Here is a 24,076-nt window from a genome sequence, read left to right as displayed (position 1 = left end):
CTGGTCACTAAACATCTCTGGTTTGGAATGAAAGACAGCAAAGACTAATAAAATCATTGGAGAAGGGTCCCAGAGTTTTATTTAGGAGATGTAAGGCTGACCACTTCATTTCCATAGTTTCTTGATGGACATGTTCTTCTCACTATCTTTTTGCATGACCTGAAGGAAGAAATGATAGGCTGTTGTAATAATGTACAACCCTTAGTCCTATCCCTCCTTTAACAAAGTTACAGCCCAAAAAAAGGGGCAAACCAGGTCAAAGTATATTATGATGGCTTCCCACCTCCCCCAATCACAGCTTCTTTACCTTGGCTACTGCCATCTCAAAGTCTTCTTGGGTGACGTGGACACGCCTTTCACGGAGGGCATACATTCCAGCTTCTGTGCATACACCCTGCAAACAAAAAATCATATGAGAAGACACTATGACTCTGCCTCTTAACAGGACTCTCAGATCTCAAGTCATAAAACATCTTTTCCTTCACATGCACTCTAGGTTACCTTCACTTCAGCCCCTGATGCCCCAGGCATGAGCTCTGCAATTTTCCGTAGATTGATGCCTCGAGTCAGGTTCATTTTCCGAGAATGAATCTTCAAGATATCCAGTCGTGCCTGTAGTGGTAGAGAGGAGAGGGAAGCCTTGAGCATCACACTGGCCCCTTCTTAGGCAGCTACACTTTCCTCTGGGTGCTCTCTGCAACCAACCTCCTCATTAGGGGGCGGAAACTCGATCTTCCTGTCAATTCTCCCAGGGCGAAGTAGAGCAGAGTCCAGGATATCAATTCTGTTGGTGGCCATGATAACCTGTAGGAGGCAAGAGGGCTCATCAGCTGTCTTCATTATCTTTCTTAGGGCTAGGTTCTATCCTCTCCCCCCCCACCCCCCGCTCCAACCCACCTTGATGTTCTTAGTGGCTTCAAAACCATCCAGTTGGTTGAGCAGCTCCAGCATTGTTCGCTGTACTTCGCTGTCTCCACCAGAGCCACCTTCTAGCCTCGAGGAACCAATGGAGTCAATCTCATCCATAAAGATGATGGAAGGAGCATGTTCTCGGGCCATGACAAACAGCTCCCGAACCATCCGTGCCCCTAAATTACACAGATGTATGTCAAGAGCTGAATGCCAAAAGGGGCATGGGGGGCAGTAGAGAAAGATTCTTGGCTGGTCCCTCACCTCAGTTCAACTGAAGTTACCTTCTTGTGACTTTTATCATTCCCTATCATTCTCACCTTCACCAATGAATTTCTGTACCAGTTCTGAGCCTGAGACACGAATAAAGGTGCAGTCAGTGTGATGAGCCACAGCCCGAGCCAAGAGAGTTTTGCCAGTACCTGGAGGTCCATACAACAGCACACCCTAGGCAGGGGAGGGGAAGCTCAGTCATCTCACAGTAAAGACCACCCCAATTCTCCCATTTCCTAGTAAATGTCTTTCAGGAACAATTATCTCTGACCCAACCTCTCTTTGTGACTTTCTTGGTCCAAGGCACTGACTAGAAACTTGTAATTCCTGTCCCTTACCTTGGGCTGTGCAATGCCTAATGCCTCAAAGAGCTCAGGATGTTTAACAGGCAATTCAATCACTTCTTTGATCTCCTTAATCTGCTTGTCTAAGCCACCGATCATCTCATAGGTTGAATCAGGCACTTTTTCCACCATCATCAAGGATACCAATGGGTCTACTTTGTTGGGCAGAATTTTGTGCAGGGTGTAGCTGTCATTTCGCAGGGCCACACGGCAATTGGGTGTCACCTGGTGGTGGTAAATAGGTCATTTTAGGAGATGATATCACTACAGTATAGCACAGATAGGCTATAGTCCCTCATCCCCTGAAGTCCTGGAGCTGCTAAACTTACATCATTGATGTCGATGTTCTTATCTACATCCACAACAAACTTTCCCTCAGGATGTACCTAGAGAGAGAAGCTTATTAGTTTTCCAAGTGGTAATGGCCTCCCTCCATTCCAGGTACCCAAGTCATACAATCAAAGAAAGGCAGAGGAATGTTAAAAGAACATTTTTTTTTCTATTAGCCAGCATGATGTGACACTGTTCCCCAAACATCTAAGGGGTAAGGAATATAAAAAAGAAACTTGGCCCCTGAGATCAAACTCTGTACCTTGACCAAAACTTTCTTTTTATCCATAGCTCGGACCACTTCCCCCACATAGGACCCCTGCTCCTGTAACAGCTGCAGCTCCTCCCGTAGTAGGCGCACTGGAATAGAAGCAAATATGAGCCATTTTTGGCTTATCTTGCTAATGTTTTCCTAAATAGCTCAACATACTGATTCCTACTCCAACCCAGCAATTAAATTAATACAAACACTATTGTGGAACATAAGATATTAAGACCGTTCCAATATATTTGAAGCAGGAAGTAATGATAATCATAATGTTAATCACATGCTTTTTCTATTCAGTGGTTTTACTTGTGTCTGATGTGTGGTGACCCCATTTGGAGTTTTCTTGGCAAAGATACTGGAGTGCTTTGTCATTTCTTCTCTAGTTCATTTTACACAAGGAAACTGAGACAAACAGGGTTTTGTGATTTGCTGAGAGTCACATAGATAGGAAGTGTCTGAGGTCAGATTTGAACCCAGGAAGAGTCTTCCTGACTCCAGGACTGGTACTCTATCCACTGTGCTACCTAGTTACCCAGTTAGATGTTATTTTGTGTTAACATCTGATGTGTAAGTGTGCCAGAACCCACAATCTATGAATTACTCACTATTCTAAGCTCTTACCTTTTGCATTTAGCTCATTTCTTTGTGCTTGTAGACGACGGAGGTTTTGACTCTTGTCATTAACAATCAGCTGTAATGGGCAGAGTACAAACAGTAAAATCTGTAGGCAAGTAACTAGAAACAGCATCCTAGCTAAATTCTCTCAAAACAGTTGTAAAGAAAAACAAGGCACATGCGTCTGGTCTGAAATTCCAGCAAACTGATCACACCCATTTTGCTCTATCCTCTCAAGAGTACTGCTGTGATTCAGTAAGATCCAAAGAAAAGCCTGCTTAATTATATCCTAGAAATCATAGGCCTTCAAAGTGGGTTTCAAAATTCTGGGGGAATTTTTTTTTAAGCCCAGGTCACCTTTTCACTAAAACAATGAAGTCTCTAATAAAAACATATAGATCCCAACCCTACCTCCTCTAATAACTGAATACTTTATCTCCCCTAAAAAAGCATCAAAGCCCCCAGTGAAGTTAGAAATATTTCCTTCAGTATGTCTTTATTCCATCTAGTTTCTATTCTTAGGGTTCCTCTATGAATTAGAATACTGACTTATCTTTATCTTTTATATCTTTATCTTATATTTATCTTGCTTGAACTCAAGCCCCGAACAAATTTTCCTACTCCCTTTTCTCTTTTTAAAGACTCATTTCTCTTCATATCTGGCAGGCGAATTCCCCATGCCTTCTCTCTTGCCTCACTTCCTTCTGAGCCCAGCAATTACTCCCCACTTCATTCAGGTATCCTGGGAAGAAACTTAGAAATGAAATTCTCTTTACTTTCCCCCAAATATGACCCCTATTCCTATAATACCTATATTTCCCTCCCTTCATCAATCCAGTTCCCACTCCTAAAATGAGACACGTGTGTATGCACATACATATTTGTGTATACATATACAATACTCACACATATTTATATATATCCTACATACATATGCCTTCAGCCCCATCCCATCTCTTTCTAGTGGCCTCACCTGAAGTTCCTCGATTTTTGACAGGTAATACTGTCGCAGTCCACTCCCTGCCTTGCCTTCCTCCAACTCCATCTGCTGAAGAAATGTTATCAAATAACATTTTGTGGGAGTGCCTACGGCACAGAGACCTGTGAGGCAGGCGCTGGTCTGGGTCAGGAGGGGAGCAAACTCACTTCCTGCCCTCCCAGACCTTACAATCAATCTGAGGGAAAGCAACACTAACACACATACGCGCGCGCGTATGTGCAATTTGATCTGGGTTATACCCCTATCGTGATACACACACACACACACACACGAATACCAATCATGAGGAGAGGGACGAGGGCGCCCCCCCACCCCCCATCCCATCATGGTCCCTGAGATCTGGGCCCAGAGCCTCATTCCCAGCCCTGTCCCCGGGGCCGGATCCAGCCGTGGAGGCTCTGACAAAGCAAGTCGGCCCTTGGGGAAGCACCTGCCCCAGCTCGGGCTCGCCTCCTGACTCCATGGGGTCTGAGTCCGATTCCAGTTTATCCCTCGCCTCGACTGGAATTCCAAATCCCATTCGGCCCCACAATTCCTTGCCCTAGCCCCACCACAGCCTCCTTACCTGCTCCGGTCCGTCCAGCGCCATCTTCCCTCCACAGAGCCGGATGCCGGCATCCAAGTGAGGTTCTGGGCGCAAGCGCAGAAGGGCGGGAGCGTCCGCGGCCGTGGTCCGCAGAATAAAGCTTCCGGGGCAAGAGGCGTGGAAGTGAACGTGAGCAAAAAACCATATTGGGAAGGTCGGAAATCCTTGCTTGGGAGAAGGAATGAGTGCGGTGTCCTGAAAATGCTCTTCCTCAAAACTCTCCTAACAAGTGGATTCTATCACTCCAACACCTACTATCAGGGTCCTTGCTTTATTTCTATAGGATCGGGGAAGGGAGGGGGAAGAGATCTTGTAGACATCACTTCCTGTCCCTGTCTTCCGTAGCAATTAGATGACCTCAAAAGTCCCGCCCTATTATAAAATCCCATCATCCTATCAAAAACAACAACAGCAGCTGCTACCAAAAGCTTGGACAAATTCAAGATGGCCGAAGGGGCGGAGTCTTACGCAAGAGTGACTGCGACGAAGGAGTGAATAAGTGCGTCCCCAGTCTACACGTGCCTGTAGACTGTAGAGAAGTTTGGCTGAAGGTACTTCTGGAACTCGGAAAGTGCTTTCTCCGACTCCGTGATTCCCGGGAAGGGGATTCCGGATCTTCTCCCAGACTGTGTTGAGGGATATTTCTATCTTGAGCCATGGGGAAGAAGGGCAAAGTCGGGAAGAGCCGGCGGGACAAGTTTTACCACCTGGCAAAGGAGACCGGTGAGTTTGGGGGGACCCTGCGGAGCTTCTGGGCCTCCCTCGCCTCCGCCTTCGCTCACTGGGCCTTATTCCTTCCCCAGGCTTCCGGTCCCGCTCTGCCTTCAAGTTGATCCAGCTAAATCGCCGCTTCCAGTTCTTGCAGAAAGCCCGGGCCTTGCTGGACCTGTGTGCGGCGCCCGGGGGATGGTGGGTGATCATTGCCTCTTCCCTGGACATTTAATCACTGCTCGGGGAAACCTTTCCTTGCAACGTAGGCCAGGGACTTCGTAGGGGTTTCGATGTTCCAATATTTCTTTTCAGGATTAGTGTTTTGAAGATCTTGCCAAATATGTTTCTACCCGTAATCAACAATATCTTTGTGTTCCTAGATACCTGAGCTATATCCTCAGAAACTGATTTTCATAGCAATCCCAGTGATTTGTATTTATCTTCTCTCCCCACCCATCTCAGGAGCCCCTCATAGGTTTAGAAATGTGACTGACATAAAGGATTTAACGAAAGATGACTATGACAACAAAACCTACACTTAATGGTAGCAGAAACAGATTTCTTTACATATGAGGGAAGGATAACTTTTTTGTTTTTAACCAATTACATGTAACAAATTTTCACATAAGTTTTCCGAAGCTATATGATCCAAATTGTCTCCTTTCTCCCCCTTCTTGGAACTGGCAAGGGATTTGATCTGGGTTATACCCCTATTGTCATGCAAGACATTTCCATATTCATTTTTTGTAAGTGAATAATCAATCATACCAATCAACCAACCAACCCCCCCCCCCCAAAAAAAAAAATCCACTTAAATGACTGACAAATTGTCTGCAGGAAAGACAACTTTTGAGTATTTTTTAATAGGGTTTTTTTTTTTTAATTCTCTAGGCTGCAGGTGGCTTCCAAGTTCATGCCAGTGTCCAGCCTTATTGTGGGTAAGTGTTAAGGTGTCTCCCGGCTGCTTGGGGTGGGGAGTTTGGGATTCTGTCTCCCATGGAGTAGCTGAGATCTCACCGTTTTGCTTTTCCCTAGGGGTGGACCTGGTTCCAATCAAGCCCATTCCCAATGTGGTTACACTGCAAGAGGATATCACAACTGAAAAGTGCCGTCAAGTAAGCCTTCCCTTCTCTTAGTGCTTTCATACCATGTCATCATCATTCTCAGTGGTTTATTTGGGGATTCTAAGCCACTATCCTCACCTTACTCCCTGACTCCTCCCACCTTTTGGAACCCTTTGGATAGGAGAAAGAACTTTGACTTAATGAAGGGAAAAACATTTGGTAAGCACTTAACTTTTTGCCAAGCACTGAGGATACAAATTCAAATTGAAGATGATCTTTGTAGTGGCATAGAGCATACTCATTCAATGGTTTGGATTTTGGTAAGATGGCAGAGTGAAGTGATGCAAAGCTGGATCCAGGCCTAGTTATAGCAGGTGACTGAATCAACTATCATTGGGGGATGGGAGGGGGATATTCTGAGAATGAAATGCTTTGGGTTTTGAGGGAAATGGTGGTTGGTGTAGAGCTGGTGGAGGGATGGGGGTGGGATGATGAAGTAAAAATAGTGTGGAGCCAGGTCCATGTGTTCATTGTAATCTGTTTTTTGTCATCATGGATTTCTTCAGTTACAAGAAACACAAATACATAAGAGGTAGGGGTATTGGGACCCTGTTTTTACCCCAAACTAACATCTAGTGCGGTTGTGCTATTTACATGAGCCTAATTATTTCTTATTCTTGATTTTGGCCAGTCTCCATTTCATGTCCCAATGTGTCCTTTGATTCAATTAAAAGCATTTATTAAAAACCCTTGAAATGGGTTAGACCATAGGGAAGATTTAAAGATTAGTTAAAGAGATGTGACATTCTATTTCTTTTCCCTAGGCTCTCAGGAAGGAGCTAAAGACGTGGAAGGTTGATGTTGTGCTCAATGATGGGGCTCCTAACGTAGGGGCTAGCTGGGTCCATGATGCCTACTCACAAGGTGCCTAAGGAGAATTGGGGCTGGGCTTATTCACAAGTTCTGAGCTCCCTAGCTAACAAGTCTTGATTCCCCTTAGCTCACCTGACCTTGATGGCACTTCGTCTGGCTTGTGATTTCCTGGCACGTGGTGGCTGCTTTATCACTAAGGTTTTCCGCTCCCGTGACTACCAACCCCTTCTCTGGATTTTCCAGCAGCTGTTTCGCCATGTTCAGGCCACTAAGCCCCAGGCCTCTCGCCAGGAATCTGCAGAGATCTTTGTGATTTGCCAAGGTGAGCTCTCTTTTATATTCTCTATTCTACTCTTCTTCTAAGCCCTTTTTCCTCAGAGTGTTTTCTTCATCTTTTTCTCTCTGCACCCATCTTCCAGGTTTCCTGGCTCCTGATAAGATTGACAGTAAATTCTTTGACCCCAAATTTGCCTTTAAAGAGGTTGAAGTTCAGGCTAAGACTGTGACTGAATTGGTAACCAAGAAGAAGCCCAAGGTATGCATGTAGAAAAGAGATGGACATACCCTGAAATCTCTGGAGAAGGAATGTGGACCATGAGAACTCAAAGGAGATTCTTCTGTTTGTTCTTTTATGTTTCTTTCCTGTCCCCCTAGGCTGAGGGCTATGCTGAAGGTGACCTCACCCTCTATCATCGAGTCTCCATCACTGACTTCCTCCGAGCTGCCAACCCTGTTGACTTCCTCTCCAAAGCTAGTGAGGTGAGTGTCCAGGAAAGGGATATGTGGGAAAGTTGCCCTAACCCATCAAGGAAGTTTACTTTGGGCTTCTCTGATTTTTTTTCCTTCTTTCCTTGCTGAGCAGATCATGCTGGATGATAAGGAATTGGAGCAGCATCCAGCCACTAGTGAGGACATAAAGGTGTACTGCCAGGACATCAAAGTGCTAGGGCGCAAAGAACTCAGGTATGAGGACAGTCCCAAATTATGTGACTGGTGTAATAGGGTATATTTAGGAGATGGGATTAAATGAACTTTTTGGGGCCAGTAACAAAGGATTGACACTGTGGGTAGCAGGGCAGGCTTGCCCAGGCCAGAACCTGGTCTAGGGTCCCACACACAAACCAATCAGTCACAGATTAGACAAAAATCACTGGAAGTTGTAATTTATTCCTTAAGAGAGGTTTGGAGGGAAAAGGGAATTACTAACACTATTTTTCTAGCTAATGACCCCAGGAACTACACCTTCACGAGAAGGGTCTTCATAAAGTTGTTGGACTGCTCTTATCACCTTTTCCTCTCACTTAAAAATCCCGATCCCTAGACCTAACTATCCTACACTAACCCAAACCTCTTTTGATTGTTACTAGAGGTATTGGTCTGAAGCAGATTAGACATGGACCCAAGGGGAAAGATCTGAAGTCCAGATGACTCAGACCTCCCACTCACTAACAGCTGCAGATGACTGGATATTGTTTCAGGCTAGCTTTAGGTTCAGAGATTTTTCAAGGGAAACACAGGTATCAACAGCAAGGACAGGTACATGAATTCCACCAAGTATTTAGCTGCAAATCTTTCCAGGTCAGCAAAGCCCCAGAGAGACTCCCAGGTCCTGAGTTCTCATCTCAGCCCTTCCTTATCAACATTCCAGAATCTTCATGCATCTCTCCTCTGTAGGCCATCATCTCTTACTATAACCCTCTCTTCCTTATAACCCAGGGAAGGACCTTGGGAGCAAGCCTGAGTATGTATGAGAGGAAATAGAATCTAATGAGGCTTTCTCAGAGTTGGAAATATTTGTACCAGAAATTTGGGTTTGGGGCAAAGCATTGAACTTAATTTATCTGATTGTAGGTTTTATGCTTTCTGTGAGGCATTTAATGATGTTCGGGTTGGGGCAGTCAGTAATGGAGCTTTTGCAACAGGTCCCTACTGAATTGGAGAACAAAGCTTCGTCGATTCGTGGCCAAGAAGCTAAAAGATCAAGCAAAGGCATTGGACATCAGGTGAGCTGAGGTCAGAGTAGAACAAAAGATTTGAGGAGGACAGAACCTTTGACACTGAATGTGCCCTCATTCATCTGCTTACCTCTACCACAGCCTGAGCTCTGGAGAGGAGGAGGAGGAGAAGGAAGAAGAACAAAAAGAAGGAAGAGGAAAAAAGACACTAGCTGCTGCTGAGGATGCTGAGGAGGAGGAGTTGGACAGGGCTCTTGCAGAAATGAAGGCCCAGGAGATAGCAGAGCTGAAGAGGTGAGAGAAGCTTGGGAAGGGCCTGGTAACAGAACTGAAGCCTTATAATTAGGGAAGGCAGAGAACTACCCTAGGGCACAAAGGATAGGGGCGTACTGGAAGACACACACACAAAAAAAAACTTCTCTTACAAATGTCCAAAAGCCATCATTCATAGCATTTATGGTGTGGCATCAAGACGGTTACTTTTACTAGTCATCATATGTCATAGGTTAACAGTTCACAAGTTCAGTTTTTATGTGTCTCTAGTGCTTGTTTATAACTAATTCTAGATTAGACTAGCTTCAGGTTCTTGACTTTTGAGTCAGTAGATGTGGGAAAGGCTTGTGGGGTTTGGGAAAAGCAGCCTTTTGGGGGGAGGACAAGGAACTCATTTCCTGGAGTTCACTAGTTGATTCCATGGGTACTATCCAGGAAGAAAAAAAAGCTGCTTCAGGAGCAGAGGAAGCAACGTGAACGAGTGGAATTAAAGATGGATTTGCCTGGAGTGTCCATTGCAGATGATGGTGAAACTGGGATGTTTTCCCTGCACACAATCCGTGGCCACCAGGTGGAATAGCAGGGGAAAGGGGTGTTATGTGGAATGTCTTGGACTATAGGCCTATTGTGCATACCAAATACTACCTTTCCAAAATAATATCAATGATTCATTATTTTTAAAATAACCTAGTTTTGCAAAATCCCATTGTACTGTCATTTGGCTGATCATCCATTTTTTTTATGATCTTCCTGCAGAATTGACTGACTCACCTAGAATCATTTTATTATATTGACTTTGTAACTTGTGATTATAGAATGTGAAAAACCCAGGGCTAAGATTTGGAAAATCTGGATTGTCATGCTGAGTCTGTCATGCATGTAATTGGTATATGCTAAAACAGTGAGGACTAAGAATGGGATAGGGGGACTATATATATGCATTAGGGTGAAAACAGTCTTGATCATAGAGTCTGAGAATGTTAGAACCTAAACCAGTTGGAAGGCCTCTCCTGTGGTGACCCCGGGGATTTATCTGCCTTTGGCCCCGAGTTGCTCAACTTTTTTTTAAGTGACTTGGATAAAGGTGTGCTTCTGAGATCTGCAGTGACACAAAATTGGCCTTGAGCTAAATCTAATACTACACTTCCCTTTTTGAAATTCCAGCTCCATAATTTTAGCACCATAAATTCAACTGTAGTGAGATAATGGCCAGATTACATAAAAGATCCCAGACAAGGACTCACCAGTAAGACAAAGCAGTCAAAACTTCAGGTTTCACTAGCTGTCATTTATTGTACCTCCAGAACAAGGGAAGTGTGATAAACCCTCTTGGTTTGTGCCAAACTGTTCAGTCCACATTTGGAGTCTCTTACTTAGTTCTAAGGTCCACATCCCAGGAAGAACATTGTCAGGAATGGATATGAAAGGTCAATGAGAAGACCTAGGGAATATATTATATTTATTTTCAAGTATTTAAAGAGCTGGTATGTGGAAAATTAGACTTGTTTTGTTTGACCTCTAGGAAGTTTTCTATGCAGTATAAATTTTCCAAAAGTGGAATTATGGGTATAAATTGAAGATATAGTACTTTGAAAATGTAAAAACATTATTTTGATGAGTCCTGGCCTGTCTTCCATCTAACCACAGCTACTACAGGAAGTAGCACAAGGCAATATGGGGGCTGCAGACAAATTCCTATTGGAGGAACCAGAGAGTGATATCTATCTATCTGATGAAGAGGGTGAGGTTGCTGATGATGAATCTCTGGCTAGTGACCTGGACCCTGAGGAGCTAGCAGGAGTTAAGGGATACAAAGCTCCTCCATCTCGAAAACGGTGAGTCCATTGTTAAAGTGGGCCACTATGGTCTGATGATGTTTCTTTCAGCTCAAACATCATAATATAGAGAAGGGAACATCTTCCATGAAAGTGTCTTAATTGTGAGCATTAGTGTGGGAGTCTCCCTCCATGCTCAAAACCTGTGATCTATTTCTGGGTCCACAGTGTGAAGTTTGCAGAGCAGCAGCAACAAGAGGAAGAAGAAGAAGAGAACCCTCTTTTGGTACCACTGGAAGAAAGGACTGTCCTTCAGGAAGAACAAACTAACCTGTGGTTTTCCAAAGTAAGTGTAAGACCAGATATGGAAATTTAAACTGAGATGGGGATCCAAGGTCTGATTTCAGAATTAATGATTGGGGGGGGGGGGGGCGGGTTGCTTGTTTCTGTTCCCCTTTCTGTTTTAAACCCTTTCCTGAGGGCAACTAAGTGGCTCAGGGTATAAAAAGCCAGGCCTAGGACTAGACTAGGAGGTCCTGGGTTCCATTGTGACTTCAGGCATTTTCTAGCTATGTGTCCCTGGGCAAATCATGTAATCCCTATTGTCTAGAGCTCTTCTGCCTTAGAACCAGTATGTAGTATTGATTCCAAAGAAGAAGGTAACAACTCTTAAGGCATAGGGCTATACAAAATGGGAGTAAGTGACTTGCCCAGGGCCACAGCTAGGAAGTGTCTCAGGTCAGATATGAACGTGGGACCTCCTGACTCCATGCTGAGGTTCTAACTATTGTGCTACTAGCTGACCTCCCTTCCTCTGGTTCTGAAGCCCTACCTTGTTGCAGGGTGGTTTTGCTGGGATTGAAGATGATGACGATCAGGCTCTGGAGATAAGCCAGGCTCAGCTGTTGTATGAGAGCCACTATAAAGAAAAACAGAAACTCCAACTGAAGCCTATGAATTCAAGAAGTGAAGAGCTGCCTCCCCAACATCAGGCCCAGAGCACCAGCACAGGAGAGCCAGCCACCAAGGCAAATGCAACCACTTCTGCTGGAGAGACCAGCAGTTCAGACAGTGATAGCAGCAGTGAAGATGAGAGGTGAGAAAGCCTCAGATGGTGGTGATGGGCCAAAGAGGATTGCTTGCCATCACCCTGCCCATTTCTCAAATGGTTTTCCTTTGGTCTGGGAAGGGGATTTGAGTAGGCTTATGCTTTCTTTCCAATAGAACATTAAGTAAAGGTCCCCGAGGTAAGAAGCGAGGCCATTTGATGGAGCCTGATGATGGATTTGTGGTGGTGCCTATTGAGGATCCAGGTAAGAGGGCCAGAGTTCTACTTGGGAAGGTGGATTGGGGCATTCTGGGAAAATAATCCCATTGGGTAATGAACTCTAAAAACTGCCCCCTTAGTCAAACGCCGGATATTGGACCCAGAAGGTCTAGCTCTTGGTGCCATGATTGCCTCTTCCCGGAAAGCACGTCGAGACCTCATAGATGACTCCTTCAGCAGGTTTGAAGAATAGGAATTATGGGGAAGGATGGGCTCTAGGTGAGTGGACAGCTACTTTAAGAAAGCAATGGGTACCTTTTTTCATCTAGGTATACCTACAATGAGGAGGAAGAGGACCTCCCTGAGTGGTTTGTGCAGGAGGAAAAGCAGTACCGAATTCGGCCATTGCCCCTGGATAAAAAGACAGTGGAGGAGTACCGGAAACGCTGGCGTGAAATTAATGCTCGTCCCATCAAAAAAGTGGCTGAGGCCAAGGCCCGAAAGAAACGTAGAGTAAGTAGTAGTGTTTTCCAAGGCCCTTGGCAGGCTCAAGTTTTCCTCTAGCTGGCTAGAAAGCAGTCAAGTAACCAAGGATTTTGTCCGTAGATGTTAAAGAAAATGGAGCAGACTAAGCGGAAGGCAGAGGCTGTGGTAAATACAGTGGATATCTCTGAGCGGGAGAAGATGGCCCAGTTGAGAAGGTGAAATAGAACTAAAGGGCAGTTGGGTTGTTGGATCTAGAACATAAAACTTCTTGGTCTTGGGACCCCTTTACTTTCTTAAAAATAGAACTCCTAGCCCCCACCCAAATGGAAATTTTAAGTGGATTTTTATCTACCATTTCCATATTATAAATTAGAAGTCTTCATGTTTTGATGAAAATAGTACTGAACTTGCAGACCCACATAAACAGCAAAGAGTTTCAATTTGCATCTTCCTTTTGCAGCCTCTACAAGAAGGCTGGGCTTGGCAAGGAAAAACGCCAGGTTACCTACGTTGTGGCTAAAAAAGGTGTGGGCCGGAAGGTAAGGCGACCCGCTGGAGTCAAAGGTCACTTTAAAGTGGTGGATACAAGGATGAAGAAGGACTTGAGGGCACAGCAAAGGAAGGAGCAGCAGCACAAAGGCCACAAAGGCCGTAGGAGGAAGTGAAAGACAGACTCCAAAAGGACTATAGAGAATTGCTGAGCTATTTCCTCTTCCTAGGACCTGGACAAGTTTTAGACTTGCTTCATTTTTTCTGTGGAAAGAAAAGCTGATGCTCACATCACAACCCTTTGTGGTTAATGATTTTCTGGTACTGGTCACTGTATTCATAGTATTTTTACTGTTCTGTTCCTTCTTGTGAAAAGGCAACTATGGAAAATAAAAGCTTCAAGAAGGGTAGAGGTATAAATTTAAGTGGACACATTCAGAAGTCTGACTTGTCAAGAGACTCCTCTATTCTGATTTAGACTCCTTCCTACCACCCCAAGCATGATCCGATCAGAGCTGGCAAGGGGTATTAACTCTTCAGCTAGTGAAAGAGTCAGGGACTCTGGGAAACCCACTGTAAGTCTGAATCTGAGATAATGACACACAAACCAGGCATTCTCCCAGTAATAAAACATTTACTAGAGCAAGCAAAAAGTAATGCACATCTGAAAGAAACCTTCACAAGTGTCACAAAATCTGGTAGTTCTGGATACTTTTTATAAACAGGATGAAAACAAATCTTTTTAGCAAAAAAAGATTATTGTGGCAAAAGTTTAAAAAAAAAAGGTAATATACAATGAAATTAGGTTTTTTAAAACTGCTGAGGTTTATTTTTAATTAAGAAACAGCTTAGGCCTAGGAACAATTTCCAGAATACTTCCTAATCACTGTAGTTCTGGACTCGGCTTGTTCAGGACAGCTTCCTGCTCTCTCCCATATATCTGAAAATTTCCAGCCGAACAGCCAAAGTACTGCTTCCCAATGACATGGTGCACCTACAACCACATCAGAAACTTACAGTTGTGCGGGTGTGGTGCCATTTGTGGAATCCAAAACTTAAACAATGCAGAGAACCTGCCCAATTCACACTAACTCTTACCTGGCCACTGGAAAATGGAGAAAATCTGTTGGGAGTTGAAGGGAGGGTGGGGGTGGGGGAGAGGGTTGGGGGAACAAAAGTACAGAGTACACATCTGTACTCCATTCAGGACAACCTCAACTGGCCCCTCATCACCTAAATTGGATTTCAGGAACAGTCATGGCTGCCTGACTGCTCTTAAGTCTCTCAAAACATACCAGAAGCTTCACCCTAGCTAAGAGCTCTAGCACTCCCCATGGCTAGTGCCCTGCTTAAACATGAGGGTTCAACACACAATGAGGACCAAAGCAGCTTCAAAGGAAGCTTAAGAAAAATGATTCTAAAGAAGGAGTCTTATTTTCTAGGCCCTGGCTACTGATGTCCTTTAGGAGCAGAGGATCTTTGCATCTCAGATTTATGGGCCCCAACTTATCCCCAAGGACACAGCCATTTATGAAGAAATCCTTTTAAAAAATAATACACTCCACCCATTCCATTCCATGCTTCTGTATACACCTTCTAACTGTCCCATCGACTCTTCTTGCGTTTGGGTGGTTCAGGCACAGCAAAGCCATCTGCTGTCTTGTCTGTCTTCAAGTCTGTCTTGCTGTCCGTCCTGGTGTCCATCCTGCCATCTGTCTTGCTTTCACGGCCACAAGCCTCTTTCCTGCTCTCTCCATTCCGACCATCACTCCCAACCCGGCTTTCCCCATGTCGACCACCACTCCCGTGTCTGTTCTCTCCATGCCGGTGACCATCTCCATGCCGGCCACTGCTTTCTGGATGGCGGTATCCATCGCCATGCCGACCATCTCCGTGACGTGGACCATCACCATGGCGATTACCACTGTCTCCATGGCTATGGCGACTGCTACCTCTGTTCTCTGGGTATCGCTCTCTATTTCCATTACCACTGCCACCACCAATTCCTTCTCGGTTGTTGCTCCCTGAGGCTGTGTTGTTGAGAGCCTGAGTTCCAGTAGGCGAGTACCCTCCTGGAACACTGCTGAGATTCCCAGCACTGGCAAAGCCTGGGATGCTCTTGGTGGCTGTGGCAATGGGGCTGTCAGAATTGGCATGGCCCTGCTGGGCAGAATTACTTGGGACGGAATTCAAGCTCCCTGCACTTGTCCACCCGCTTGCCCCAGCAGCAGAGCTCCCAGCCTTCTGGTTGCTTAAACTGGCAGCAACAAAATGGCTCTTGTACTGCGACTATAAGAGAAAGAAAGTACATGTATAAGTGAGACAAAATTCAGAGAAAATAAGTAAACGGATAATAAACAGTATAACAATTCTACTTGTGCACCAGGGCTCTGTCATCCCTAATAGCAGTATTCTGTTCTTCCTCCCATAAGCTGAGGGAATAGAAAGCGGTAGTAGGTGATATGGTCAGAACAAAATCTAAAGTATAACTATTTGTACATGATATATTCAGTTAGGTCTTGATAAACCCAGGAAAACAACTACAATAGAATAGTCAGAAGGGCTCTTAACCTGCGAGTCATTAATTTTTTTTTGCTTTTGACAACTTTATTTCAATATAATTGGTTTCCTTTAAGATCCCACATATTTTAAACATTTAAAAACATTTTCTGAGAAATGTTCCATAAGCTTCACTAAACTGCTAAAGGGTTCTATGACAGAAAGTTAAGAACCCTTGGCCTGGAAGCAAGTTCATGTACCTAAGGGCCCAGTTAATTTAGGGAAGAAGATGGATCCAAAGTCACATCTGTGGAGCAAACTGTCCTCTAAAGAACTATGGCAGCTACCTCTTTGAAAATAGTTCAGGGAACTGTTAAGATGAAAAGCTTTAGACTGCAGTGGGAGCATAAATCTGATAATGTTCATTAAAAAAGTCCTAGCTGTAGGCAAAGTGAATCAAGGCATTTCAGATAGGAAATTATTTTCTTGTTTTCCCCAATCCTGCCATCCTATTCCTAGAAATTGTCACCCCAAGCATCTATCACCTTACTTACTTGTGCCATCATTAAATCAGACTCTGAGGAGGTGAGGGAAAGAACATGAATCATGTAACCATAGAAAAATATTCTAAATTAATTGATTAAATATATTTAAAGAAAATCAGACTATGAAGCCTCCAACATTTCACCTCCCACCACTCCATGCCTTTTGTTCTTTTTATTGCTATAATAGAGTTCTCCTTTGAGTGCTATTTAAGCTGAATGTCAGACCTGAAAAGCTGCTTTCATTGCAGTCAGGCGGTCTCCCATGGCCCCTGTGGAGGGCTTGTAGGCCTCATAGTTACTCATCACGTTGCTGTTGTTTCCACGATCCTGGGGAATAAAGAGACCCAAGATGATATAAGAACTCCTGAAAAACTTAGATCTCATCCCAATGGAGAATCAATGTTAGGACTATAAAGCCATGCTGTGGAAATTTATTCTACTTTTAAAGAAATGAGGCAGCAAAAGGGCTTAAAGAACACAATAGATTTCAATTTCCTACTAAAAAGGAAACCATTTCTAGGAGGGTATATCTGAGAGAGATAATTACATATATAGGCAGCTTTTAAGGTGGCTAAAGAACATGACAAACAATAGAGTTTGCCAGTGGAAGTTAATGTTCTCTAGGCTTTAGGCCAAGTATCAATACAGTCTTTACTCATTCTGTTTCTTCCAGGTACTAGGAAAGTACACAATACACAGGTTCAGTTCCATGGTGAGGATGGAAGTTGGCAGTGATTGTTCTCCCCACACTGTGCCTTAAGGGAAAATAGAAGATAAGGGCTGGTTTCACTTAGGCACAAGCTTGTAACAAGCTCCAAAACAACTTCCTAAGCAGGCCTAACCAGCTCATTAGCAAGCAAAATGTATACAACTTTCTCAATGACTTCAATGCTTGGTTCATCATTTATTCTATTCCCCTGCCAAAATCCTTGGGAACGAAAATATCCATGCTAACAAACTCTCTAATAAATTGGTCATAATTCCTCATGGAATTATTCAGAATTTGAAATTACACTGACTGATCATCTTCCACTCAGATCAACCTCTCATCCTTATCATGATGCCTGCTCTCCTGAATCAGTCCCTTTCTACTAACCTATCTTCCCAACACTGACTTCAAATGCTTTCCACAGTCAGTTTTATAAGTTACTATTTACACACACACACACACACACACACACACACACACACACACACACACACACACACACACACACACACACACACTTTTTTTTACCAGCTCATACTGTAGTGCCTTGTTGGGGAACCTTTTCTGCATCCAAGTGCTCAGAGGGTAAATTCAAGCTGTCCTTGAGCCCCCTCTCCCTCCCCAATTACCAGAGGGAGGAAAGTGCTCGCTTTGGGTGGCTGGACAGAGGAGTGGCACGTAAAAAATTTCCTGGGGCACTGGGAAGAGTAGGAACAGAGCAGCTCCACGAGTGCCAGCATCATGCAACATTTTTGTCAAAGCTGCCCTAGTGCTTCATTTGCCATTCCTTTAAAAATTAAGTTCTCTGAGAAGAGGGACTATTGCATTTCTTTCTTTGTGTCCTCAAAACTAGCACAGCCTGGCTTAACAAATGTGTTTGCTGTTGTTACACAGAGTTGATTCCACTCATTCTTTTTTGCAATCTCATTCATTTTCAAAGCTTAACATGCCTCTATTCAGAAGACTCCCCAAATTACCTTTGTTCTAAGCCCCAGGCCCATGGTCCTATCTATATAGGTGGTTATTATAGCAGATGCCACTACTTGTGCAACCCCATTCCTTTAAGCTAGTAAGGCCTGCTGATACACTAGCGAAATAGCTCTTACATCCTGCTCTTCTTTCAAATCCTACTGCCATGCATGCATAACCCATATTGAATTCCTTGCGAGCAATGGGAAGGGTGAGGGAAGGAAGAGAGGGAAACATTCTGGAAAACTTATGTGAAAATTTGCTATTATGCGTAATTGGTAAAGTAAAATATCTTTATAATCAAATCCTATTGCCATCACCTTAGTTCAGGTCTGCATTATCAGGGATTTGTATTTTTTAAGAGAGACTACCTGGATAGGTCTTCATACTTCTACTTAGTCTTTCCTCTGATTCAGACTTCCAATGACTATCATTCTCAAAATCATTAGGCACAGAAATAGTTATGGCACTTTCTACTTAGCCTCAAGTGGCTTCCTACTGCCTGCTGAGCAAAGTTCAAATTTCTCTGCCTACCATTCAAGACCTTTCACAAGCTAAAGCTACAATTCCTTTTTTCAGACTTAGTAATATGGAGACAATAGTACCTTCTTCACTCACAGAGTAGTTGTGAGGATTAAATTAAAATTAAATACCATGTAAATTTCAAAAAGTGTCATATGTTAAGATGTTATTTCCAATCTAATCTTAAATCATTCTCTTCAGCCAAACTGGCCATTCTGATTCCAGAACAAGTCCTCCTCAAACTGTTCCTATGCCAGAATGTTTTCCCTTTCTTGTCTACTAATTCTTTACCAATCTTATAAAGACCAATATAAATAAGATCACAGATTTAAGCACTAGAAGGTACCTTAGAAGTCATCTAGCACAATCCTCTCATTTCACATATGAACAAACTAAGGCTTAGTAGGTTAACATGATTTACTCTCATCACAGAAAAAGGCTCAAAGGTAGTGAGATTTAAAACCAGGTGCTCTGAACCCAATAGTCTGTACTTCTGTCCCATGTGACTTTTCAAGGTATAACAATTGTTATACCTTGCCTGCCACAGTAAAATGTGGCAGGAATTTGAACCCAATTCTGAACTCCAAATTCAGCTTTCTTTTCCAATGACTTCCAGCCATGACTTCCTCATTGCTATCACCTTCCAACCTCCAACCCCCTTTATTGGTAACAACTACAGTGTGACCTTAGTTTTCTTCCCCTATTCAACTGAAAGCTCTATGAGGACTCAGAGGAGCATGAATATTCCAAACAGAACTCTGCAAACAGGAGGCACTTAAAGAGTCAGAAATAAATCTTAATTTCATACAAAACATCTCTGTAGGTCAAAAATCTCTTGCCATTACAACTTACTGTGTTCTCGGAGCCTAGCCCAGGTCGTTCTCTGTAGCCTAGGCCTCCACCACCAATGTTCAGCTTTTTCCCTTTTCCTCCTTTGAATCGAGATTTCCGAAACCAGGCATTCTGCATGAAAAACAACTCATAAAATTGTAGCTGGAAGGCAGCTGAAGCATATCTTTAGAATCTTTACCTTCTGTTCTGGAATCAATACTAAGTTAGCAGAACAGTAAGTGTTAGGCAATAGAATTGAGTGACTTTCTCAGGGTCACACAGCTAAGGTAGTGTCAGAGGTCAAATTTGAACCCAGGACCGCTTGTCTCTAGAATTTGCTTTCTAAGCCACCAAGCTGCCCCAGCTAAAGCAAATTCTTTATATGAAGCAGGAAGAGGTAGAACTTACAATGATCAAGCTTTTTGCTCTTCCTACTTTAGACAAAGACATCTGTGATTAGACAATACACAAAGAACAACTCCTCTCTCTTGATTCTAAACCTGTTTTAGACTAAATTTTGCTAAGGTCAGTCAAGTCTAATGGGCCAGGGTTCCTTTATGAAGCTTTTTTTTTTTGGTGCTCTTGTATTTCAATCTGTCTTGGAGAAGAAAAAAAGGCCAAGAAAGGATGGTCCATAGGGACACAGAAATGGCTTGCTTGGCTACATTGCCCTTCCCAGGGAATGCAGATTTATTCTGTATTTTGTCTTAAAACATCTATTCAGTCCATCACCTTTCTCCCAGCTCTGCCATAGAAATCAGTGGAAAAATCTGGGAATTTTAAAGAGAACTTAGGGGTTCTAAAGTGGAAGAGAAATTGCTTAAGAATAACTTGAAGAACTGACCTCAAAGGCAAAATACTCAGACAAGAAGAATCTTCTAATAATTGCAAGTATTAAAAAACGGAATAAGCAAGCCTAGGAATAGAAAATGATTACTGCGCCTTCAGAGCAGAACAATTTCTTAATAGTGAATGCAGACAGCTGGATTATGGTTATAGTGAGGGTTCACTGTAAGACATTTTAATTTTGTGTCTTATAAGCATTTTTCTCAGGAGTCAACTTCCTTCTCATTAGGTCTTCTGCTCCATTAATCTATATGCACTAGGTTTAATGGAGACAGAACACAACTGAACTTTGCTCTATTAAAACCCTGGAGAAAGGAATCCATTACGATCAATGTCAACAAAACAGAATAGGTTTAAGGTAAGGTCTAGCTCTTCACCTGCATTGCTAGGTCCAGAAGTTCCTTGGTAACATGTTGATTGGCCCCTTCCATGTTCCTGACAAGGTCACCAGCAAAATTGCTGTCCTTAGGAGTCAAAAGTGTATATGCCACACCCTTCTCGCCAGCTCGTCCTGTCCGACCAATTCTGTGTGTATGGGTGTCAATGTCCCGAGCCACATCATAGTTGATGACAGTCTTAATCGAAGGAATGTCCAAACCACGGGCTGAAATACACAACCCCCCAGGACCCTAGTTTTAATTTGGGATCAAATACCAGGAAATTAGGCATAATGATTTCACTTCACAAAAGCCATCTATTGGATGGGTCTATTACTATGGATGTTTTTCTTTTGGAAACATGGGGTTCAACTCTCTCAATGCCCCCACTCAATGTCTGTGATTTAAGGATGCCCAATCAACTTCATCTTGCTTAATGGTGTAGAAATACAGAGGCTTGTGTAACTCCTCTCAAGAGAGAAAACAGATTGAATGAAATTAAAACAAAATTAATTTTAAAATCTGTTAAATAAATTTCTGGCTTTGAATGGCAAAAAATAAATCCACATCTAATATTAGTATGATGGATCCAACACCGTGATTCACTAAGTTTTTTTCAAAGTACTTTGAAGTTATAGGTCCTCTATTTTAGAAGTCAGAAGGAAATAGTAAATTGTAATGTGAAACTCTGGATTCTTTAACTGATTTTCTAATGTGGGGGACATGGGTTAACAGGGCTCAGCCTATATTCATCTGTCAATATCCTCAAATGTTAGTTTTAGTTAAACAGGGCAGAGTTTCTTTACAGGTATAAGTTTATGAATTTACTGGGGAAATCTTTCCTCTATAGTACCTGCAACATCTGTAGCCACAAGAACCGGGATGCCCTTTTTCTTAAAATCAGAAATGACCTTGTTTCTTTCACTTTGATCCATGTCACCATGGAGCAGTCCCAGGTTGTGTCCTTCCTGCCTGAGATTGTTAGCTAGTTCATCAGCATTAGCTTTCTTAGTTACAAACAAGAGGACACTTCCTGAAGAGGTGAATTCTACCAGACGCCGAGTGAGCCAATTCCATTTACTGGGTCCAGAATGAAGGATTTCTACAATTTGGGTCACATCTTCATTTGCCTAAGGAAAGAAGTAAAACAGAAGGCTGTAACACTGAGGTCAAAATGGATTAAATGTAAACTGGAGTATTACATTTTCAAAATGAATTCACAGGGCTTTGGATATAGTAAGTGCTTAATAAGTTTGCTGAATGAATGGATGACTATTCCCCTCAGGATGAAATGACCCTAAACCAGGCAGTCTTCTCATTAGTAGTCACAAGTGTTATTACCGTTTAAAATACTGGAATAATATGTAAGTGTAAAGGAAAATTTTAGCTAAATGCTACTGCTTTAGGAAGTGAGAAGTGGCCTTAGTCCCTCTCACTAGAAAGGAAGTTATACAGCCCAGGACATCTCATTTCCTAACTGGCTATACTACTTTGGGACTATGTTACCATACTCCCAGGTACTTTCCCTCCACTTCCCCTTTCAACTCCTTTTTGGGTCTTGTCTTCCCCTATCAAAGTCTTTAAGGGCAGAAATTGTCTATTTGGTATATATATCCCCAACACTCAGTGCAGTATCTGGCACATAGCAGGCATTTAATAACATATGCTTACCAACTAACTATAGAAGAGAAGTCCCCTGAGCATGCAGGAAGAACTAGAGGGAGAACCATGGAGCAGAAACATTAAGAACCATGTGGACTGTGCTTTGATCATATATAGGTATATATTGATTCTAAGATGGAAAGTAATACTGTGCACTGGCTCTAAGGCAAAAGAGTGGTAATGGCTAGGCAATGGGGTTAAGTGACTCGCCCAGGGTCACATAGCTAGGAAGTGTCTCAGGTCATATTTGAATCCAGGACCTCCCATCTCTGGGCCTGGCTCTCAATCCACTGAGCTACCCAGCTAATCCACTTTGATCATACCTTACAGATCAGGGAAAGGTACTGGCCCAGAGAGGGAGATTAAAAGGGAATAAAAATTTCTGGATGGATCACAGTGCCACATCACATAGTGCTACACCTCTGAAATGTGACAATTCTATGTGTCTGCTCATTGCTTATTTTACTTTTGCTTTGAATTTCAAAGTAAAGATTTATAGCCCTGTCCTGACACAGTTATTAAGGGAAAAGTCTGCTGACATCTAGTACAAAGGATCATTGAGGAAATTAAAATTTCCTTGAAGAAAGTCTAGACTTTCATATATTCTAGTGGTGAATAGAGGGAGAGAAGAAACATTCTGAATAATAATAATAATAATACAGTTTGAGGTTTAGTTGCATAAACTGGTTTTCAGTCTCTCAGGGACATTTCCTTATACCTGCTAATACTGATACATATGACTTCATAGGCTAACCAGACACAACTATTTTTGTGTAATACAAATAATTATGTATTCTCAGGAACCTCAAAAAAGCTTATTTAACATAGTTTTATAGTAAATGGTTCCAGATTTATAATACAAACAAAAAGAGACAAGAAATTTAAAGTTCCTCCTATAAGCATCTCCTCATTAGTATTTTAGTTCAGTTTAATTCCCTGGAAGTCAGACAAAGCATTAATTCCAGATCTTAAACTTTTCCTCAGAGAAAACTAAATTTCTGCCTTCTCTACCCCATATTAAGAAATTACCTCTCCAATGTCTCCCTGTACCACTCGGATTGGGTCAATGAGGATGTCTCGGGCCAGTTTTTCAATTTTTTTCCGGAAAGTTGCACTAAATAAAAGAGCTAAGAGAGAAATGAATTCTATTAGATCATTAATTTGAATTGGAAAATTAAGAGGAAAGACTTGTTACTAGCTTCTCCCAAATATTGATTCCAATCAACTTAGCTTGTTGCTCTGGAAATGATTAAGGCATCAAAATTTAGAAACACCTTCAAGGAAGAAATATATCTTCCATTTGTAGTCTTTGTAGTTTTCCTAAAGTTTCATATATGTTAGCTTGTAAAGACATTTTTCTCAATTATGAAAGAGTAGCTACTTAGTGCCAAAGAATAAAATACACAAAGTGCCTTCATCAGGACATTTAAAAGTAGTTTCATACATACTCTGTCTATCAGGACGGACATGACTGGCTATGGATCGCACCTGATATTCTAGAATAAAAAAAAACAAGAATCAAGTTAGAGCATGTATCTGATATAAAAGTTTAACATCGGGAGGGTAAAAAAGTCAGTCTAATAAAAACTTCACATGCCATGGAGAATGAATCAAGGAAGATAATAAAAAAGGATTTATTAAGTACCTACTAAGTACCAAGCCAAAGGCTAGACACCAAGAACACAAAGATAAAGAAACTTTTGGTCCTTAAAGATTACATTCTGTAGTCCTATAGGCTCACTACATCAAGGGGCACCAAATTCAGCTGCAATCTCACTCTACCTGGTTGGAAAGGATATAGATTAAGGGGCAGCTAAGTGGTTCAGTGCATAGTCAGGCTTGGAGATGGGCAATCTTGGGTTCAAATGTGACCTCAGGCACATCCCTTGTTGTGTGAT

The 24,076-nt window shown here is 42.6% G+C and overlaps 3 protein-coding genes across 5 annotated transcripts in view; 1 reads left to right on the top strand and 2 right to left on the bottom strand.

The window, feature by feature from the left end:
• Positions 1–53: 53 nt before the first annotated feature.
• On the bottom strand, positions 54–4,427 carry PSMC5 (proteasome 26S subunit, ATPase 5). 2 transcript variants are annotated; one of them, XM_001376906.5, is made up of 12 exons: positions 4,305–4,427; positions 3,713–3,787; positions 2,746–2,815; positions 2,119–2,216; positions 1,856–1,912; positions 1,521–1,751; positions 1,230–1,356; positions 898–1,088; positions 706–804; positions 502–612; positions 308–394; positions 54–159 (listed from the first exon to the last, which is right to left on the bottom strand). In XM_001376906.5, exons 1-12 carry the CDS (start codon positions 4,326–4,328, stop codon positions 106–108), a joined length of 1,224 nt encoding a protein of 407 aa, XP_001376943.2. In that variant the 5' UTR covers positions 4,329–4,427; the 3' UTR covers positions 54–105. The 2 variants fall into 2 exon arrangements, with proteins under 2 accessions (XP_001376943.2, NP_001280015.1); NM_001293086.1 differs by having other exon boundaries at positions 3,713–3,784; positions 4,305–4,356.
• Positions 4,428–4,822: 395 nt separating this feature from the next.
• On the top strand, positions 4,823–13,638 carry FTSJ3 (FtsJ RNA 2'-O-methyltransferase 3). Its single transcript, XM_001376894.4, has 20 exons — positions 4,823–5,048; positions 5,129–5,234; positions 5,928–5,974; positions 6,072–6,151; positions 6,925–7,024; positions 7,101–7,295; positions 7,393–7,508; positions 7,628–7,732; positions 7,836–7,936; positions 8,896–8,976; positions 9,070–9,222; positions 9,637–9,772; positions 10,849–11,036; positions 11,205–11,322; positions 11,819–12,072; positions 12,201–12,289; positions 12,384–12,483; positions 12,573–12,756; positions 12,850–12,944; positions 13,190–13,638. The coding sequence occupies exons 1-20, from the start codon at positions 4,982–4,984 to the stop codon at positions 13,392–13,394; spliced, it is 2,520 nt and encodes an 839-aa protein (XP_001376931.1). The 5' UTR covers positions 4,823–4,981; the 3' UTR covers positions 13,395–13,638.
• Positions 13,639–13,835: 197 nt separating this feature from the next.
• The window catches only part of DDX42 (DEAD-box helicase 42), a 43,784-nt gene continuing 33,543 nt past the window's right edge, over positions 13,836–24,076 (bottom strand). For both annotated transcript variants that reach the window (XM_056817077.1, XM_056817078.1), the window contains 7 exons: positions 23,627–23,674; positions 23,208–23,305; positions 21,370–21,646; positions 20,517–20,743; positions 19,315–19,425; positions 16,488–16,589; positions 13,836–15,507 (listed from right to left, as the gene is read on the bottom strand). In XM_056817077.1, the coding sequence (XP_056673055.1) occupies positions 14,815–15,507; positions 16,488–16,589; positions 19,315–19,425; positions 20,517–20,743; positions 21,370–21,646; positions 23,208–23,305; positions 23,627–23,674 (1,556 nt within the window). In that variant the 3' untranslated portion in view covers positions 13,836–14,814. The remainder of the gene's footprint in view (positions 15,508–16,487; positions 16,590–19,314; positions 19,426–20,516; positions 20,744–21,369; positions 21,647–23,207; positions 23,306–23,626; positions 23,675–24,076) is intronic.

The sequence above is a fragment of the Monodelphis domestica genome, chromosome 2 (assembly GCF_027887165.1).
Source record: "Monodelphis domestica isolate mMonDom1 chromosome 2, mMonDom1.pri, whole genome shotgun sequence".
Taxonomy (NCBI): domain Eukaryota; kingdom Metazoa; phylum Chordata; class Mammalia; order Didelphimorphia; family Didelphidae; genus Monodelphis; species Monodelphis domestica.
This window is presented reverse-complemented; position numbering and strand designations above follow the sequence as displayed.

Excerpts from the sequence above, each read along its gene's own strand:
- PSMC5 (XM_001376906.5), bottom strand. The coding sequence starts at position 4,328 with ATGGCGCTGGACGGACCGGAGCAG. Across the intron at positions 3,788-4,304 it reads CGCTGGACGGACCGGAGCAG|CAGATGGAGTTGGAGGAAGG; the intron begins GTAAGGAGGCTG and ends ACATTTCTTCAG. Across the intron at positions 1,357-1,520 it reads TAGGCATTGCACAGCCCAAG|GGTGTGCTGTTGTATGGACC; the intron begins GTAAGGGACAGG and ends TCCCCTGCCTAG.
- FTSJ3 (XM_001376894.4), top strand. The coding sequence starts at position 4,982 with ATGGGGAAGAAGGGCAAAGTCGGGAAGAGCCGGCGGGACAAGTTTTAC. Across the intron at positions 7,296-7,392 it reads GATCTTTGTGATTTGCCAAG|GTTTCCTGGCTCCTGATAAG; the intron begins GTGAGCTCTCTT and ends CCCATCTTCCAG. Across the intron at positions 11,323-11,818 it reads CTAACCTGTGGTTTTCCAAA|GGTGGTTTTGCTGGGATTGA; the intron begins GTAAGTGTAAGA and ends ACCTTGTTGCAG.